General features: G+C 38.4%; 1 protein-coding gene across 8 annotated transcripts in view; it reads left to right on the plus strand.

The window, feature by feature from the left end:
• Positions 1-19,935, plus strand: part of LOC149257211 (uncharacterized) — a 571,530-nt gene that overhangs the window by 205,759 nt on the left and 345,836 nt on the right. For 7 of the 8 annotated variants that reach the window (XR_016256691.1, XR_016256690.1, XM_089413730.1 and 4 more), the window contains 2 exons: positions 14,706-14,789; positions 14,993-15,109. Coding sequence is in view for 6 of the 8 variants with exons in the window: in XM_089413730.1 (XP_089269856.1) it covers positions 14,706-14,789; positions 14,993-15,109 (201 nt within the window). In the remaining 2 variants the exon portion in view is untranslated. The remainder of the gene's footprint in view (positions 1-14,705; positions 14,790-14,992; positions 15,110-19,935) is intronic. The other variant, XM_089413726.1, reaches the window with a different exon arrangement.

The following is a 19,935-nucleotide window of genomic DNA, read 5'->3' on the forward strand; positions in this document are numbered from 1 at the left end:
TCAAGGGACTCGCATAGATTTTCAGAAATTTGCACAAGAGATTTCGATTTCTCCATGTTGGCTTCCAGGATGGAAGAAGTGGCTTGTATGACTAGTTCTCCATCATCAGAATTATGGTATATAGACAGTGAAGCCTCTTGGCATATGACGGGAATCAGGGAATGTTTCTCAGAGTATCGAGAAGAGAAGATGAATTTTCAGATCACCATGGTGAACAAGGCAAAGTGTACTCCAGTAGGGAAGGGTACCATGGTTTTTCAAACAGAATCGGGAGAATGGTTCCGCGCTACAAATGTGCTGCATGTACCAGGATTTGGGATAAACTTATTTTTCGTGTTGCAACTTCAAGGCAAGAGCTATGACGTCTACTTCATCAAGAAGAAGGTATACGTCAAACACGCGAGCTAGAAAAATAAAGCGCAGATCAGGATCAAAAGTAACAAGACTTCTCTTTGGTGATTTCTCTTGTTCTTGCTTGGGTTTTGTCTTCACCTCAGCTCTGATTCCATGTTAAATTATGGTATATTCTATGCTTAGAGCAGTTTACTTATTTTCTTTAATATTATCCACAGATTAGCAATCTCATGTGCATAAAGTAAAGCACAGATAGAACGTTAAACAATCAATAGAAAACAAGCCAAGACAAGAGACACAAGATGTGGCGGCTAGCCAGGGACAAACCCCAATATGGGGAAACCCTTTGATCAAATCTTCTTTTTATCTTCAATAGTTCAGTAGAGAGAAATAGTACAAAATCTGATTTCTGAAATGTTATATCAGCAGTAGCAAACCCTAGATCAATAAAGTCAAACTTAGTCAAATGAGTGAAAATTGACCTCCAATATGCTTGGTCATTTTCTAGTCAACTTGCCCTTGAACAACCTGAAGAAGCAACCCTAGAACAGCCCCAAAAGTTCAGTCAAAGTGCAGATTTCTGAAGTTGACTGCAACCCTAAACTAGGGCAGTCAATACCGGTCAAATCTGAGGTCAGATCACCTCGATTTTTGTGCCAAAAATTGCGGCCTGCCTAGGAGAGGCAACCACACCTAATCCGCACTCCTTAGAGGGTCAACACTGGTCAACGTTGGTCAAAGATGCTTGCTGTCCTGTTTCTGCGTCCTTTTTGCCCTAGGATGACTTCCTTTTCATCCACACGTGTGAGAGAGAGAGAGACTCTTTCTGCACAGAAGAGAGAGAGATGTGTGTGAGAGTGAAGTGTCCAAATGAGGAAAAGAGCTCCTTGTATTTATATGCAAAACCTTGAGGTTGAATAGACATGACTATTGGGCTTCTGAGCCTACATAAGTCGCTGGCCGACTTTGATAATTTTTCCATAATCAAAATAAATTCATATCTCCATAAATACTTATCGGAATCGGATGATATTTAGATCAATCCTACACCTCTCGATGAGAGGAATCTAAGAAAAATATCAGTAATCACAAATAAGGTGATTCACATGGAGTTTGGCCCTAGTTGCCAATTTTAACAAGGTTGTACATATTACTACTAGAACCACCAATGGCACTAATAGGCAGTGATGGAGACAAGGACTTGAACGAACTATGGCACAAAAGAATGGGACATTTGCACCATGGTGCTCTGAGAATTCTCAGAGCACTATAATAGGAGTTTCAGATCTTAGTACGGAATGAGATGATGTATGTAGAGGATGTGCTCTAGGAAAGTATGCCAAGGCAACATTTCGTAGGACTAAACAGAGGGCCAAGAGTGTACTAGGATTGATACACTCAGATATCTGTGGACCTATGTCCACCAAAGCTCTTAGTGGTGCCGAGTATTTCCTTACCTTCATTGATGACCACTCAGGGAAAACTTGGATGTATTTTCTAAAAACCAAGGACAAGGTTTTCTGTCGATTCAAAGAGTTCAAGGCTCTGGTGGAGAATCTGACTGGGAAGAAAATAAAAGTTTTGCTCTCAGATAATGGAGGAGAGTATGTCGATAAGGACTTCATTGATTTTTGCACTAAGGAGGGCATCAGAAGAGAGTGGACAACTCCGTACAATCCGAAGCAGAATGGAGTAGCAGAAAGGAAGAACAAGACTATTGTAGAAGTAGTTAGGGTCATGATGTATGATCAGGATATGCCAAAATTCCTGTGGGCAGAAGCATGCAACACAACAGTCTATGTTCAGAACAGGACTCCTCATCGGGCATTGGGCAAGATTACTCCAAAGATTTTTCACAAGGAAGACGCCTGAAGTTAGTCATTTCAGAATATTTGGGAGTTTAGCATATTGCCACATACTCGAGGAAGAGAGGAAAAAGTTGGATCAAATTGCAGAAAAGGGATATCTAGTGGGATATAGCGAGAACGTTAAGGCATACAAAATCTATCTTCTAGGGAGCAGGACGGTAGTGGTTCGACGAGATGTAAAGTTCATGGAGGACAGGGCTTTTAGAAAATCTCGTGAGATGCCTTCCAAGGAGCAGCGAAAAGAAGAGCCGCTGTTTTAACCTCTTCAACCAACATAAGTAAAGAATTCTTCCTCGGATCAAGAAGATTCACAGGATGAGGAGGAGCTAACAGAGGCACCTGCTGGCAGAGGAAGAACTAGCAGGGAACTTCATCAGATTCTGCGAGATGCAGAGGACTTCATCAGTGTGCCAACAAACAATAAGAGGAAGCAAAACAACTAGATAGATATTAGGAATTAGTAGCTCAAGATGGGGAGCCTGCTAGTTTCCAGGAGGCAGCTCAACATCAGGTTCGGCTAGATGCGATGGTAGAGGAGTACAACTCCATAATGGTGAACGATCTTTGGGAGGTAGTGCCAGGGCCTCAAGACAAATCAGTAGTAGGTTCGAGATGGATCTACAAGATCAAATACGCTGTAGATGACAGTGTTGAGAAATACAAGGCCAGGTTTGTGGCTAAGGGGTATGCTCAAAAGGAAGGAATTGACTACGAGGAGACCTTCGCCTTGGTAGCCAGGTATACATCTATTAGGACCATGATATCTCTTGCAGCTCAGATGGGGTGGGAGATTCATCAGATGGATGTCAAAACGACTTTTCTGAATGGGGTAATAGAAGAAGAGGTATACATTGAACAACCAGAGGGCTTTGAGACACATGAGAAGAAGTCTCATGTATGCATATTAAAGAAAGCCTTGTATGGGTTGAAACATGCACCTAGAGCATGGTATGGTCGAATCGATGGCTACTTGCAGAAGATGGGATTTGTCAAGAGTGACGCAGATCTGAATCTCTACTATTTGGTTATAGAGAATGAGCCGCTAATCTTAGTATTGTATGTGGATGATCTCTTTCTGATAGGATCATCCAGGATCATTGGGGACTGCAAGAAGAATCTAGCCACAAAATTCGATATGAAGGATTTGGGACTAATGCATTACTTCCTAGGGTTGGAAGTTTCGCAGTAGAAGGGAGAGATCTTCCTTGGGCAAGGGAGGTATGCTACAGAAATCCTGAAAAGGTTCAGGATGGAGGACTGTAGACCCATGGCTACTCCAATGATCACCATCTGAAAGAAGATTGATGCATCAGAAGACAAGGATGTTGATCCCACCCTATACAGGTAACTCATAGGGTTCCTGATGTATCTGGTCAATACCAGGCCAGAGATTTGCTACGCTGTCAACACCCTCAATCAGTTGATGGTGGAACTGAAGAGGGCACACTAGGTAGCAACCAAACACGTTCTCAGATATTTATAGGGAACAATCGATTATGGACTCTTGTACACCAGGGGTAAGGATATCAGATTGAGTGGATTTACTGATGCAAATTGGGCTGCAAGTTCAGTGGATTGGAAAAGTACCTCTGGGTACTGTTTCAACATTGAATCAGGAATGACTTCTTGGTGCAGTAGGAAACAAGAGTCTGTGGCTCTGAGCTCATCTGAGGCAGAATATATAGTGGCGAGCACAGCTTCGTGTGAGGCCATATGGCTTAGAAAACTGCTTGTGAACCTATTCAGAAGGAAAATGGAGGCGACCAGGATCATGTGCGATAATTAGAGTTGCATCAAGCTCTCTGAGAATCTAGTGTTTCATGATCGGTCAAAGCATATTGATATCCGGTGTCACTTTGTTAGAGACTGTGTCCAATGAGGAGCTATACAGTTGAGCTACACTCCTATAGGAGAACAAGTGGCAGACATCCTCACCAAGGCCCTTGGAAGGACAAAGTTTGGTTACTTCAGGGAAAAGATGGGGATGATAAAGAACCTATTTCAGTAGCAGAAATGGGAATGATAGCAACACGGATGCAGAGGGAGTTCCAGTGCGGATGCAGTGTTGGGAGAAAAGGACCAGCAGCACCACAGATGCATATGGAGCTGCTGTATAGATGCAGCAGTGCAGAGGATGTTGTGCAGGGAGGCTTAGCATCAGCACAGGGACCGGTGTCGGATGATCAGGGTGATACTCAATGAGGAGTATTACTAGAGCACAATCCTCGCTAAGAGGGAGTGTTGATTTGGGGCAGTATCGGATGTGCTCTAGCCATGAAAATTGGTGGAGGGGCTAAAGCACATGAGATTTCCAAGACCCAGAAATGGTTTGGGCAGAATCTAACTAGTTTGGAAGATATTAAAATAATTAATATTTTTAATGGAGTCCTTAAGTCTAAACTTATGGAAAATAAAATATTAATGTGAATTTATATAAAACTGAGTTAGAATGGTCCAAAAATCATTGATCAAGGCAGATCTAATCTTAGCCGTTGATTAGGGACTTAATCTTGACCGTTGATGGACCAACGAGAAAAGTATAAGAAGAAGCTTGAGGGTCAGTTGGAATATACACTGAGGGAGACCAGTCAATTCGATTTTTCGAGTGGGGTTAGCTGAGAAATTTGAACTAGTGGTCTGGAGAGCAGCAAGACGGAGTAAGTACAAAGTAGAGGGTCAGGATCAACAATAGAAGACTAGCGCAGAGGTAGGAGAGGCAGACGCAGGGCCTTTCAGGCAGACGTTGAACCAACAAGAGACTGCGCAGTCACTAGAGGACCTGCGTGGGTGACATAGAGAGGCCCAGGGCTGACACAGACAAGCAGGGACTGACGTAGAGTGTCTGGGAGCCATGTAGAGGTCAGTTAGGCTGACGCGGGGACTGGGAGAAGTGTTGGAGAATTTTTCTCTCTGTTGGGTAAGCTAGTTTGGCACCTGGTTGTATTGAAGAATTGCTGAATAATAAAATCCTCCCTTGCTGCACCATTTTTCCCACATTGGGTTTTTCCAAGGATTGTTGTCCAAAATATTTGTGTCGATGTGTTGATTCTTGTGCATGTGTTTGTTTCTATATTGTGGTATGATATTTGCAACAGAATTTATTTTAATGTTTATCGAAGGAATTTCATAAATAACTTATTGAAAATAAGTAGGCAAAGTAAATAAGATGTTGCAGTGATAGAATTTTCACACATTATAGATTTGTTGATTGGAAAGATTTGTTGGGCAGTCTTGTCAGGCTTGGATGGATAGAGCTTGCTAGAGTCTCTTCTTGTGAACAGAATAAGGCCAAGTTGAAGCCTTTGGAAAAGTGTTTAAAAGGCCTTGTTCAATCACATTGAAGATCTAAGATTGTGGAGCGTAATTTGGAGGAGAACCTTGGAGCAGCTTGTGGGGACTTGTCTTGAAGAAGACCATTTGCATCTTGAAGGTTTCTCGAAGATTTGTTGAGTCACATTTGAAGGCTTGTAGAATGTTTTTTGGAGACACTTTGTGAAGAAGTTTTGAGTTGCTAGAATACCCCTGAAGAATTGTCAAAATCCTTGAAGACATTTTGAAGATGCATTATTGAAGCCCTCATGGAGTGATATTGAATAGATTGCTTGGGTAAATATGAAGAGTCTTGGGGACACCTTCTGTGGATGCTAAAGTTGTCATCGATGAATGAAGAGTTACTGAAGATTGATTGAGAGCATTGTCAAAGATATTGTTTGGGCTCATTGAGAGTCGTGAAGAATCACTAAACTTATGTTGACGAATTGAAGCTGTGGGTCAGAGCCCTAGAGGATAGAAGTCCTCAAGAAGACCAGGTTGGAGCCTGTAGCAGAGATAGGGTTGGAGCCCTAGAGGTTGGTGCCTCATAAAGACAAGGTTGATGCCTTGGCAGATAGGGTTGGAGCCTCATGAAGTCCAAGTTGGTGCTTGGAAAAATACAGGTTGGAGCTTGGTGGATTGAAGATTGGTGTTTTCATCTAGGGTTGGAGCCCTAGACATTATTGTATTGGATTTATTGGAAAGAAGAGATTTATAAAAGTATTTATTCTTATTGTTCATTTTGTGTTCTAATTACAAGTGATCTAACTGGTAAAAATAACAATTGAAAAGAACTATTGAAGTACCTCTCATGACTAGGATGCATGGTGTTCAATAACTTGATTTGGGATCAAGGATTGACTTTTGTTAGTGGAGAGTGGTAAGGTTTTGTGACTCACTCTCGATCACTTCTTCTTCATTATTACTTCACGGTTCAGCAGAGTAGAGTAGAGCAAAGCAGAGCAGTGATGACAGAGATGGTACATGATGACAAGATGGCATGATGATGATAGATGGATTGGCAGGTGGAATTCTCCCTAGTTGTGAGGGAGTGTTAAAATTGGCAACTAGGGCCAAATTCCACCTTAGGACAACTCATATGATGGAGATGATTATTGCATTGGATTCCTTTTTTTGAGAGGTCCAAATTTCATATAAATATCATCTCATTCGGACAAGCAAAAGTGGAATTTTGAATTTATTCTCTCTCATGCACAAATTGTTAAGGTCCGCCTCAACTTAATGTAGGCTCAAGAAGCCCAATATACATTTCCTTTCACGCTTAACGGATTGTATAAATAGGAGTGACATCTCTCCTCATTTGTGTGAAAATTCCGAAATCTGGAATCCTACTGCAACGACTGAATAAGTTTCTTCTATTTGTTAAATGAATTGAACAAATTATTTACTACATTCGATGGTTAATATCGAAACTAATAGATTGCAGCGTTCACAAATGCAATATTGCGGAAGAAAAATAATGTTGGAAGAATAGATGCGCACACACACAAATACATAGTTATTTTTGGACCAATGTCCCCGGAAACACCCAACTTGGGAAAACCAGTGCAACAACTGAGGGTTATATTATTATGCAGTAGTAAATCTGACTACAAAACTATAGATGCTCAAATCCAGCAATCCATGCAGAGAAATGATTGACAGAAAGTCTAGTAAGAAAAATCTCACTCCCGCTGGCAATTCGACACTGACCTTCGCTCAAGATGAGCTGCTCTCTGCTGCCTCTGCACAATCCCTGCATCAGCCTATGCAGTGCTGCATCCCACAACTCGGACCAACGTCTCTCTCGCTAACTGATCAACTACTGTCTAGAAGATTGATTCTCTTGGCCTCTGGGCTCCCACTTCGGCTTCTGGCACTGAATCACTGCTTCTCCCCAGCAAAATACAAATTCCCCTTTGAAGCACTGCGCTGCCTCTCTGTGGCACTCATTGCCTCTTTGCTATGCACTCACCGAACTAGAAAATCTCCCTCCAACCTTACTATCCCTGCCCCTCTCTCACTGAATCACCTCTGGCAACTGAATGTTGCTACTCTAGAGATCGATTTCCCAACAAAATTGAATTTCTAGTGTCTCAAGTGTGTTTTCCAACCCCCATCAAATTTCTTCTTATAATCTCTCGTTGAGACATCCACTGTCAAGATTAAAACATAATCGATGGCTAAGTGTTGATTTGTGGTAGCACCGGATGTGCTCTAGCCATGAAAATTGGTGGAGAGGGTAAAGCACATGAGATCTCCAAGACCCAGAAATGGTTTGGGTAGATTCTATCCGGTTTGGGAGATATTAAAATAATTAATATTTTTAATGGAGTTCCTAAGTCTAATTTTAGGAAAAATAAAATGTTAATGGGTATTAATATAAAACTGAGTTAGAAGGTTCCAAAAGTCATGGATCAAGCCAAATCTAATCTTAGTCGTCGATTAGAGATTTAATCTCGGCAATTGAAAGACCAACAGGAAAAGTATAACAAGAGGCTTGAGGGTCAGTTGGAGAATATATTGAGGGAGACGAGTCAGTTTGATTGCTGAGAAATTCGAACTAGTGGTTTGGGGAGTAGTAGGAGGCAGCGGGTACGAGACAAAGAATCGGGATCAACACCAGAAGACCAACGCAGAGGTTGGAGAGGCAAACACAGAGCCTCTCAGGCAGACGCAGAGGCAGCAGACTGCACAGTCACTGGAAGGCGTGCGTGGGTGACGCAGAGAGGCCTAGTGTTGACGTAGAGAGGTCTGGGAACTGCGTAGAGGCCAGTAAGCCTGACATTGAGGTTGGGAGAAGTGTTGGAGAATTTGTTCTGTGTTGGGTAAGCCAGTTTGGCACTTAGTTCTACTGAAGAATTGCTAATTAATAAAATCCTCCTATGCTGCACCGGTTTTCCCGTATTGGGTTTTTCCGGGGACATTTGTCCAAAATATTTGTGTTGATGTGTTGATTCTTATGCATGTGTTTGTTTCTGTATTATGGTGTGATATCTGCAACAAAATTTATTTTAATGTTTACTGAAGGGTTTTTCGTAAATAACTTATTGGCAAATAAGTAGGTAAAATAAATCAGTTGTTGCAGTGATAGAATTTTCACACTAAGATTAACTAGAACTCGATCCATGTCTTCTTCTAGAAGATTCTCACCATGACTTAATTAATACCCTTTAATTAATCAATGTTCCTAAGTTTAGAGTTATGAACCATTAAAAAAGAGATTAATTATTTTAATTAAGTTGTCTCTAGGTGGAATTTCCAGAAACAATTTCTGGGTTTTGGAGAATACATGTATTCTAGCCTCTCCACCAAATTTCGTGGCTAGAACACATCCGATGCTACAAAAACTAACAATTTGGACATCATTCACTCATACATTCTTCTCTCTCTTCTTCTGATTGGGTCGTACAACTATTGGGCAGCTTTTCTCTCTCTCACACATGTGGCTGGAGGACGGTTTTTGGGACAGATTGCAGGCTGAAATTTTTTACAGTTTAGGGATAGTTTGACTAGTATTGACCAAGGTGTTCTTGATCATGTTTGACTTCGATTTTGGGTGGAAAAGTTTGATGTTTGCAGGCCGTACAACTGGGCACAAAAACCGAGAACTTCTAGGCTAAAGCATAGAACCGAAGTTGCTGAAATTTCAGATTGTTGACCAGCGTTGACCAAGACCTTCCAGGCATCATTTGACTTCGATCTTTTGGGGAAATTTCTGTCTCATCAGGCTGCAACTTTTGTCACAGAAACCGAGGTTTTCTGAGCACTTTGACCGTACACCAAATTGTAGGTTGACTGCAGAAAATTACAACAGTTTTCTCTCCTTTGACCGTGTTTGACTGCACTGTTTTGGGCTGATTTTGACCTTCTGATCAGGCTGAGTTTGAGTGGAGAAGATCAAGTTGTTTTGAGGACATTTTATTGCTGCTTTGATCAACATTGTCTTTCTGGTTAGGGCTGATTTGACTGTGTGTTGGGCAAGTGAATTTGATTTTTGTACTCTCTCTCTGCTGAACTATTGAATATTAATAAGAAGTTTTGATCAAAGGGTTTTCCCCACATTGGGGGTTTTCCCTGGCATCCACCAATTTGGTGTCCTCTTGTCTTGGCTTGTCTTTTGCATTTGTTTTTATGTTCTATCTACATTTACTATCAATGTGATTGCTACTGGAAATTATTGGAAATTGTCATTGGGTTGCTAAAGGGACATTGAAGTAAATTGCGCTAAGCATCGAACATACCATTGTTATCTAAAATTAACAGAAGTCCCACCTTCAAACATACGATCAAAACAAATGGGCGAGGGCACATAATGGCTAGCTTAGGTGGCGGAGAATGTCTGCACATCAAGCTATCTAGTGGCTGTTGGCTGTCGGCTGAAGACAAATCTAGGAGAAAAATTCTCCTATAAGGGTCACCCACTGGTGGTGGGTAACAATGCCCACAGTTGGCCAAATACATGCTTTGATATCACTATAATGTTCCTAATTAGCTAAGTTACTAGGATTCGGATACGGATCCGCCAGTTTTTTGAAAAGCCAGGATCTGGATACGACAAGTACAAACAATATAAAATATTTTATAATTTTAAAAAATTAAATTTATATAAAAATAAAATAAAAACATATATTAGTTTTTAAATATATAGTTTTTTTATATAGTACCTATAAAAATACATATTAGATATATTAGATAAATAGTATCAGAATTAATATATTATTTATAAATATTAATTAAATTTGTATTAAAAAAAAATTATAATTTCTGTTTAAAATTTTAAATATTAAACTTCTATATAATATTTTTAAAATAATTATTAATTTCAGATGAAAAAAAATTATTATTAATTTAATATATTAAAATTAATGTATCATAATATTGAAACATTAATTACTAGTTATTATATTTAAATTAAATAAACTTACGTTATGAAACTTTTAAAATAAACATATAATTTAATAATTATTATATTTAAATTAAATGAAGTTACTTTATAGAACTTACTTCATGAAACTTTTAAAATAAACATATAATTTAATTAGAATATCCCAACATCCGTATCTTATAATCTTGAAATAAAGTTTATACTATGTTCAACCGCAAGTGTATAATCTTGAAATTAATGAAGTCCCTTGTTAATTATTCCCACGGCTGATTTTTCCAATATAGCATTATTCATCCGCTGAAATTTTCTTTCTGGAATTCTGCGCTGAGATATAATTTGAAAATATGTGCTGACGTCAAACCATATTACACACAGATTAATGAACTCCCGCACGACTGATTTTTCCAATATCGGGTTATTCATCTACTAACATTTTCTTTCTAGATTCTGCGCTGAAATATAATTTGGAAATATGTGTTGACGTCAAACCATATTATACACAAACAAATGTTGGGCGGGGCGGATCTTCGTGGATCCGGATCCGAATCCGTCTCTGATCCGGGGATCCGCGGATCTAGCCGCTAAGCCTGACGGATCCGGTAACATAGCTAATTAGGAATTAACAATAAATATCAAATGCATGCATTAGCTACAACAAAATAAAAATTTATAACACAACCACAAATCAGTGCACACATAAAATGGAGCCAAAAGTTTGAGCCATTGTATTAAATCTGGAAATATGAGTACATCAATGGAAGAAAAATGGAACCTGGGCTTGCTACTGCAAGCATGCAACACCCAGGTGAAATAATGTGCAATCCCCAACTGATAATATCTCAATTTGACAATTAGCTCTACCTAAAAAAATTCTATTTCTACTGTTGGAGGTGAACTGTGATTTGGCCCTCAAATCTGCTCCAAAAATTATGAAAAATTAGTTGTAGGCTACTTATGCTCAATCCAACAAAACCCAAAAATATTTCAGGCTAATTCCTGTTGACCTGGAATGCCCTAAAACTTGCGAATTTCCCAGCGAGCCAATTTTGCGCCCAACAAGAGTAAAATTGTTGAGAAATGGAAAAAATCCTCCCGCAAATCGCTGAGAAATTGTGCACAAAATATCTTTCGGAAAATAACAATCTTCCCCAACTGAAAACCTAAACAACCACCAACTCCAAATATCTTGGAAATTCCAATTCTGCCAACCCCTGCACAGGCCCTTGAAAAAGAAAATTTGACCTAGCCAAACAACACTGCTTCAACTTTGAAATTAGGTGCCAATTTGCTCCTCTGACCAATAAAAAATCACCTGCAAAAGCTTGGACCCTGTAATAGAAGGAAGCTGCTCCAAATAAACTTGAGGGCTTGTCTTATGTGCCCATAAATAGCAAATAGTTGACTGGAATCACTGCAATAAACTCAATTGAAAGTCATGAAATAGACTCCCCCAAAGCCTCACTAGGTAGACACTCAAAGTTCTCTGAAATGAGGTTGAGTTTCGCTTGAAACTCTTGAGCTAAACAACTCTGCTCCTTTGGTGCTGTAGTATTCCAAATGAAAAAATATTGTAGATAACAGAAGCAATGAACTAGCTACAACTACAAAATTCAGAAATGCACAACCATACACTTTTGATCACATAAATATGAGCAAAATATCTGAGTCATTGTATTAATTCTGATAAATATGGGTACAATAAATGAGATCAGAGGAACCTCGGCTTGCTACTGTAAGCTATGGCAAGAATCAAGGAGTGACTACAATGCTCAAATGCTAGAAAGATCCCCCAGGAAGAATTGCCCACTGTTGCTAGAAGGAAACTGGAGAACTGCTCTGAAGAGTGATTAGAATGAATTGAAACTCTTATGATGGCCTCCTCACTAGATACTCGGCAAGATCTTGAAATATCTCACGAACCCAAGTGGTGGAAATGGTCCTAGGGTGTACCGCACCCTCCTCCAATAATTTCTGCTACTGGCTACTAGATGGAACTAGGGATTTTGCCCTCAGAAGTGCTAAATAGTAAAAAATTCTACAAAATTAATCCTAGCCTCCTCTCACCAAATCCACGAGAACCCAAAAAAGTTTGGGCTAAATCCACCGATCTCCAGTGATCCCCAACAAGTGCAAATTGCCCATTTTGGTCAAAAAATGCCCCACAATTTTTGGTGTTACTGAATTATGCCCCAAATCTACCACGGGAAATTTCCCCCAACTCTGGTTAATTCTCCACTGAGAAATACCTCCTATCTCAAGCCCTTATCTATCCACAAATTTTTCTCCCTTCCTTTGTGGCTAAGCCAAAAGAACCCCCTACGAATTGTTCAGAATGAGAGAAATGGCTCCTTAAAATCGTTGCCTCACAGGCCAACAAAGTTGCTACAAAATATCTGACAATGTGTGGTAAAAACTCTTGCAAATCCTCTGGAACTCTAGCAATCTACACCTGATCTCAATTGGGGTGCTTCGAACAGCTTCTGTGCCCGAAGAAAATACGCACTAGCTAGAAATGATCTGCAATGTAGCTCCTTTAGAAGTCTTGAGATAGACTTCTCTCTACACTCCTAGGGTGACACTTGGAGTTCACGGAAGGTAGAGGTGGAATTCCCGTTTGGGAATTCCTAGTGCTAAATAACACCAGTTGACTTGGTTAAGCAACTTAAGAAAACTTGTGTCCAGAAGTTAAATTACAAAAGATGCAAATGAAGGCCTGTTCTCCTTATTTATAATTGTTGGCCTTCTTTTCTCCCTGGGTGGCCCCCACTCTTTCTCTCTCCTAATTCGCACCCCTTCCTCTTTTCTCTCTCCTTCAATAGTGCGATTTGTCTTCTTAGGCCGTATTTCTCTCTCTTCTTGGGCCAAATTTCTCTCTTTTGTGGGCCCCATGTTCCACTAGAGCTGCAATTTCCTTTTTTCCTCCCAAGTCCCAATGCCAGAATTGCCTCCTCTTCCAAAGATCGTTTGTAATGCGGAAAATCAAAATTGGGGATGTTACAGGTGCTCAATAGCTTCCAAGAGAGAGTTCGATCTCAGACAATAGATGGACAAAAGATGCAAAAATGGAGCCCCCATATGCTATTTATAGATGTTGGTCCCTTTCTTCTTGGTGGGTCCCCCTTTCTCCACAAGTTCGAACTCTTTCTCTTTCTTCTCTTTCTCCTAGTGTGAATTTCTCAAGGGGGGGTCAATTTCCCTTTTTGATGGTCCCCACATTCCACTTAACCAAAAATATTTCCTTTTTCTCTAAAGTTTATTTTCTTCTTTTCTCCAAAAATAAAGTGAGTGGCTCCTCAACCCACTTTTCCTAAGTTTTATTTGCCAAAATACTTTATAATGCCAAAATTGCAAAATTGAGGATTTCACTTAGCAAAATTATTTATTGGGGACATGACAGGTTTATAAAATGCCAAGGTCACTCATCATTGTAAATAATTGATTTCATATATATTTAATCATCATATATTTAACTGTCTTCTATGAATTCTAACCTGTTTTCTTTCTTATGTTGAATATTCCTTTGTAAATGAACATTGTTCATTTCAGTGTCAAGTGTGGGCAAGTGGAACCTCCTAGTGAAATACATCTGTGGAAAACTTTCCATCAAGCTTTCAGTACTTCTCCACAACCTTTAATTGCCACTGAAATCTGCTATTGTTAGTGAGAAAGGAAAACCCATGAAAATCCAAAATGAATCCTGTAACTTCAGAGGGTAACAATAATTATAACACTTGATTGTTTTAAATAATATTTAACCTTATTTACCTTAACAAGCCTAAGTTACGTTTTACACTTACTTTTACATAGCATTAACACTTACGTTTTATTTGTGTACATAAAGTAACATTGATAATTATATGCTATCTTTTTATTACTTTTTGTCTGTTTCCTCGTTTTTATTTTTACTTTGTCTCCATTCTGCTTCATGAGTGCCTCATTTTTAACATTCAATATCGGGGCTGGCATAGGTTCAGGGGATCGAGCTGTGGGTAAAATGACCTGGGACTAATACTACATGTATTTAAATATGTTGGCATTCATGAGGTTAGTAGGAAAGTTGGCAATATGGTTAGGAATGTGATTGTAGCCACTGATACATAAGTAGTCAAGGAAATCTGCCAAGTGTGAAAAAATAATAAATTGCTTTTATGTGCTATTTACTAGTCTCAAATGAAAACAGTCAGTACATCTAGGAAACATGCCTTCTTAAGGGTTAAGTGAAAGCGTTGTCTATGAGTATTACTTGTATATGCTGCTAACTTTGCATGCTGCTTGATTAATAGGTTTATTGATGAAGATCAAATGATAGTACCAATGCTTAAAATGCTTCGTAATTCTGGTCGGATGACGTTCCTAGTTACAAATAGGTATTACTATGTGGTTTCTTCTTGAATTTTTTGTCTTTTTGAAATGGGTAAATTTTTTTCTTTGCCACATATATATGTGCTTCCACTAAATAAATTTATCATTAATATTAATAAAACAATTATGTGTGTTCTTTTATTGCGGAAGTTTTTATCAGTTCCTGTTGCATTGTTTATCCATGCGACTGTTGTTCTGTTTTTCGCAGCTTATGGGATTATACCCATGTTGTTATGAATTACCTTTGTGGAAAGTGTGGAGGAAGTGGAACTGCACCTCGTGATGATGAGTGGCTAGACTATTTTGATGTAGTCATTACGGGCAGGTTTTCTCTCTCCTTGTTGGAAAATTCAGTAGGCATTATTATTTGCTTTATTTTTGTTTTCTGCAGGTGTAGGAAGCAGACATGCTTGAGCAAGAAATAATATCATTATATGTCTTAGGTTGATATTGTACCACGGGTGCTTTGCGGAACCAATATTTTGGAATCATTGGAAAAGACTACTGAATATCTTGAAACCTTCAATTATTGGCATGGCGAAGTTCTATACTATCTAAATAACTCCATATCCACACAGAAAAAAATGAAGAGATGAGAGAGAAATAATAAATAATATACATCAATTGAGTTGCCATGCTATTTCATTCATGTTGAGGTGTTTATATACATGTACAACTTGTGTGGCTAGATGCCACTACTTTCCACTTACTAGATGGCACCACTTTCTACTTACTACTTTAGGGCTGCACTTCTCTTTTACGTTCTCCTACATGCTATGACGCCTCAGTCCATATATGACATTCCTCTGTTAATATTTGTTTTCCTCATATCTACTCACATGAGTCTCTTGTCGTACCTAGGTGGGCTGACCTGAATCATTTTTTTAGGAAAACTTGTCTAAGCTGGCTGTTATCTTGGTTAGTGGAGTTGGTGTGACTTGACCAAATCAAATAAAAAGTCCAAAATTTGTGACCTGATCGAGTTAGACATGATTGGGCTGAGTCTTTCTCCATAGACACCAGCCTAACCGTGGGCTCCTGATACTGCAAATTCTAGCAGTAACAATATGGCACTATATAAACCCCAATTTCAGAAATTACATGCAAAATGGAATAAAATAGCATTAAACTTACAACATTCTTGCATGAATCTCTTCATCAATCCATAATATAGTCTCTCCATGCACTAAATATCCTCCTCCCAAGACAAGTCATACTCTATTTATCCATTGCATACAAGAGAAAAGAATAAGTGAATGTGATGATGATCTAATGAAAATCATTTCCCTCTATTTATATGAGGAAAACCAAGACATTTTCATTAATGTACAATGAAAAAACCCTAAAAGTTTACTTGAAGCGTTCAACTAGGCTAATAGGCCACAAGTCGACCTAAAGAGAGCTTTACAAATGATAAATCATGATAAAAATGTCATAAATCCTCGACATGTGTGGAAGAAAAAGGCTCTCCACAAGACACTGCCCTCCAAAAGTGGGCATCTCCATCAAGCAAGTGACAACGTGGGTCCAAGATGTCGATTTTTCTTATAATAGAAACTAATTTTCTGGTCTCGATAATTACTTCCAATGATTTATATTCTCAAGTTGTCTTATGTCACTTATATCATTAAGCAATTATTCTTAGAAAATCTCAACTATAATGCAATAATAACCATAGGATCATAAAGAGAGAGGCAGACTATCAGGCCAGGAGGTAACTCCTCAAATGAATTGAGTTTATTCATTAAGATTACTCATGGTTATATACATGAGGGAGTGAATCTTGGGCTTCACCTCCCGATGACTTTTCATTTTCCATTATTTACTATTTACGTTATTTATAAATGTTCACCCAATCCCAATGATTAGGTGTCAACATTCCCCCCTTAATCTAAAGGGATGTTGGTGAGTCCAAGCATCGTTCTAAATCTTTCAAACTTTTCTCTTCCAAGCACTTTGGTGAAGATGCCTGCAATATACTCATTAGTGGAACAATGGCGTAGATGGATTGTCCTAGCCTCAACATGATGTTGAATAAGATGGTATTTTGTATTGATTTGCTTCATTCGATCATGGAACTTTGGGTTTTTGGCTAACTTTATTGCAGAGGTGTTTTCAATCATGAATGGAGTTGAATGTACTTGTTTTACCTGCAAATATTCTAGAATTTTATTGAGCCACACAATTTCTTTTGTTGCCTCACCTGTTGCCACATATTCTGCCTATGTTGTGGAATCTGCTGGAACTGATTGTTTGTGTGTTCTCTAGGAGACAACTCCTGATCCAAGATTCATAGCATAACCAAAAGTAGATACCCTAGTTTATTTGTCCCCATCGAAGTCTGAATCAGAGTATCCAATCAAGTTGAAGTCGCCCACCTGTGTATACTTGAGTCCAAAGTCTTGGGTTCCCCTCAAGTACTTTAGAACTCTTTTTGCAGTAGACTAATGTCCCTCACAAGGCTTTTGCATAAACTTGGAGGGGATTCCAACAACAAACAAAATGTCTGGTCTGGTAGTAGTCAGGTAGTTGAGACTTCCTACAAGCTGTTTATATTTTGTTGCATCCTCAAATTCTTTTCCTTCAATGGATGTGAGCTTTAAGTTTTGTTCCATTAGAGTAGTCAAAGGATTGCACTCAGCCATGCCAAACCTGTTCAACAGATCTCTAATGTACTCCTTTTGAGAGAGGAATATAGATTTCAGATGTTGAGATACTTCAATACCAGGATAATAGTGAGCATAACCCAAGTCAGTCATTTCAAAACCTTTCCTCAATTCCTTCTTTATGGATGCAATGTAGGTCTCATTGTTCCCTGTCATCAAAAGATCATCTACATATACCACAAGATATACAACTGTTTTGCCAACTTTCTTGACAAACGAAGTTGCATCATCAAGATCATAATGTTTGAAGTTGAGTTTCAAATGATGCTCAATTAACTTTTCATACCAAGCTCGCGGTGCTTGCTTGAAGCCTGTTGTTGCATAGAATGTCTAGGCACCATGACAACAGCTCAGATCAGGGGCGGTCACCTTGATCCCCAATCTTTCTTTTTAAGCTATCTCCCTACAACAGGCTTAGGGGGGTAGACCCTATGGAAAAATGGAATGAAGAAGAACTAGTTGGGAACCAACCAGTTTGGGAGACACAGTGAAGCGATCAAGTACTTGATCAAGATTTAGCAAGACTTATAGGATTTGATTAGATTTTTAACGATTGATATCAGTGCCTTATGGAGTCAATGATTTTGTTAGGGAAATTAAGACCAAGTAATCTATTAGCGACTGTTGCTTAGAAGAATGGCTATCTTATATGAAATACAAATTCTAAAACTAATGTGAGATGCAAGAATCCTGGTTAATTTTAGTTAAATGCCTATTTAAGTGTGAATCCTTCGATCCTTTCTGTGTTGAGCCTGATTTCGTAGTAAGTGGCAGAGAGAAGATAAGGCGAAGCACACTAAGGTGTGATTAATGATACCTCTCTTGAAAATCTAACATACCCGGTGCCTCCGGCGCTGTAGAGAGATGTGGCTCTGACGATTGCAAGGTCACTGTTCTAAGTACTATTAAAAAGCAGGCTTCTCAAGCAAAGATGGATGAATGCCTATCTATCTATCGACCAAGCTTATGCTTGGAAGTAAATTTTATCTATGTAGAGCTAACTTATATGCAAATGCACCAGAGGATGAGATGAAGTTAGACTCGAGGATGGGAAACACTTGTGTTGCAGAAACCTTCAATCACCAAAATTAAATGCTTGCTTTATTGGATGAAGACTTAAAAATAAACCCTTGAAGATATTACAATTAAACCACAAGCTTATTTCAAATCTTCTTGATACAATAATAGCTCAAAGAGAACATAAACTTCTTTGCAATTTAATATCAATGTCAACAGATGTTCAAAAATACTCAGCTTAGGAAACAGAGATATGCAATAATTATAATTCCATGACAGAGCTCTTTAACAACCACTTGAAAATTTTCGCAATGTATCTAATATGTAACACACATCAAATAATTCAACCAATGACGATAGATTTCAATAGATGCAAAATATTCTAGCAATTAAATTTCTAGAGATCCAAATACTTTAAAACACCATGAAATTTAAATTCTAATCAGTTCCAATCCTAGAATTAAAATGATTTATGCTTAGTGACCCAAATCTAGGAAAATTTACCACTTTCCAATAGTTAATCTTTAGATGCAAAAGATTTAAGCGTGCTTAACTATAGAGAAATAAAATATTGATACCACAAAATTTTTCTTTTAGATTTTATCCTTAGCACAAAAAGACACCAAAAGGAAATTTAAATTGACAACTTAACTAGTCCTTAGGAAGATTTTTTCAATATGGTAAACAAAACTTAATGTGGTAAATGATTAATCAAGATCTTTTAATGTGACCAAAATAAATCAAGAGACTTAATAATTTTAATTTTTTTTTAATGGGCCAGAGGCCACACAATTTTTTTTTAAAATCTTTTAATGTGAAAAATCGCCTTTGATTTGAGTTTTTATAAGGTGCGGAGGTCACAATAAAAATGGACATGAAACCCCTTTCTTATTTTTAGGGCTTTTGATGTTTTATGATAGAATTTTTTAATGTTTTTTTTTTAGATTTTTAATTTTTCGGATTTTGTTTTTAAATGAAAACAAAAATTCAAAAAAAAAAGTGAAAAAGTAAAATCAAATCAAAAAATCAAAACAAAAGATCGAATAATGAAAAAAAAAGGAAATAAAAATAAGTGCCAAAAATAGAAATAGAAATTTTATTTGAATTTTGTTCCTTTAGGCTTGGACCTAAAAAAATAAATCAAAGCTAAAGTAAAAACGAATCGAAACTAAAAAAAAAAATCATAAATTAAAATTGCATAAAACCTACGCTATCCTACTAACTCAATGAATGCACAAAAAAAAGGGAAAACGCAAAGGCTCGATTTTTTAATGCAGGTCTGCGGTAGGGTGGAAGGGCTTTGACGACGAGGATGAAGAACAGGTCGACGGATGGCTATGAGCTTGCTCGACGGCGGGGAGATGAAGTTTGTTTTTGCTTGTTGCAGCGTGCAGGTATGGCAGCGATGAGCACACGGATCTATGGGCAGCGGAAAGAGGAAAAGCGTGGAGAGGGTTAGGGAGAGGAG

This window comes from Pinus tabuliformis, chromosome 6 (assembly GCF_031772625.1).
Source record: "Pinus tabuliformis cultivar Carrire ecotype Pingquan chromosome 6, CPIR1, whole genome shotgun sequence".
Lineage (NCBI taxonomy): Eukaryota > Viridiplantae > Streptophyta > Pinopsida > Pinales > Pinaceae > Pinus > Pinus tabuliformis.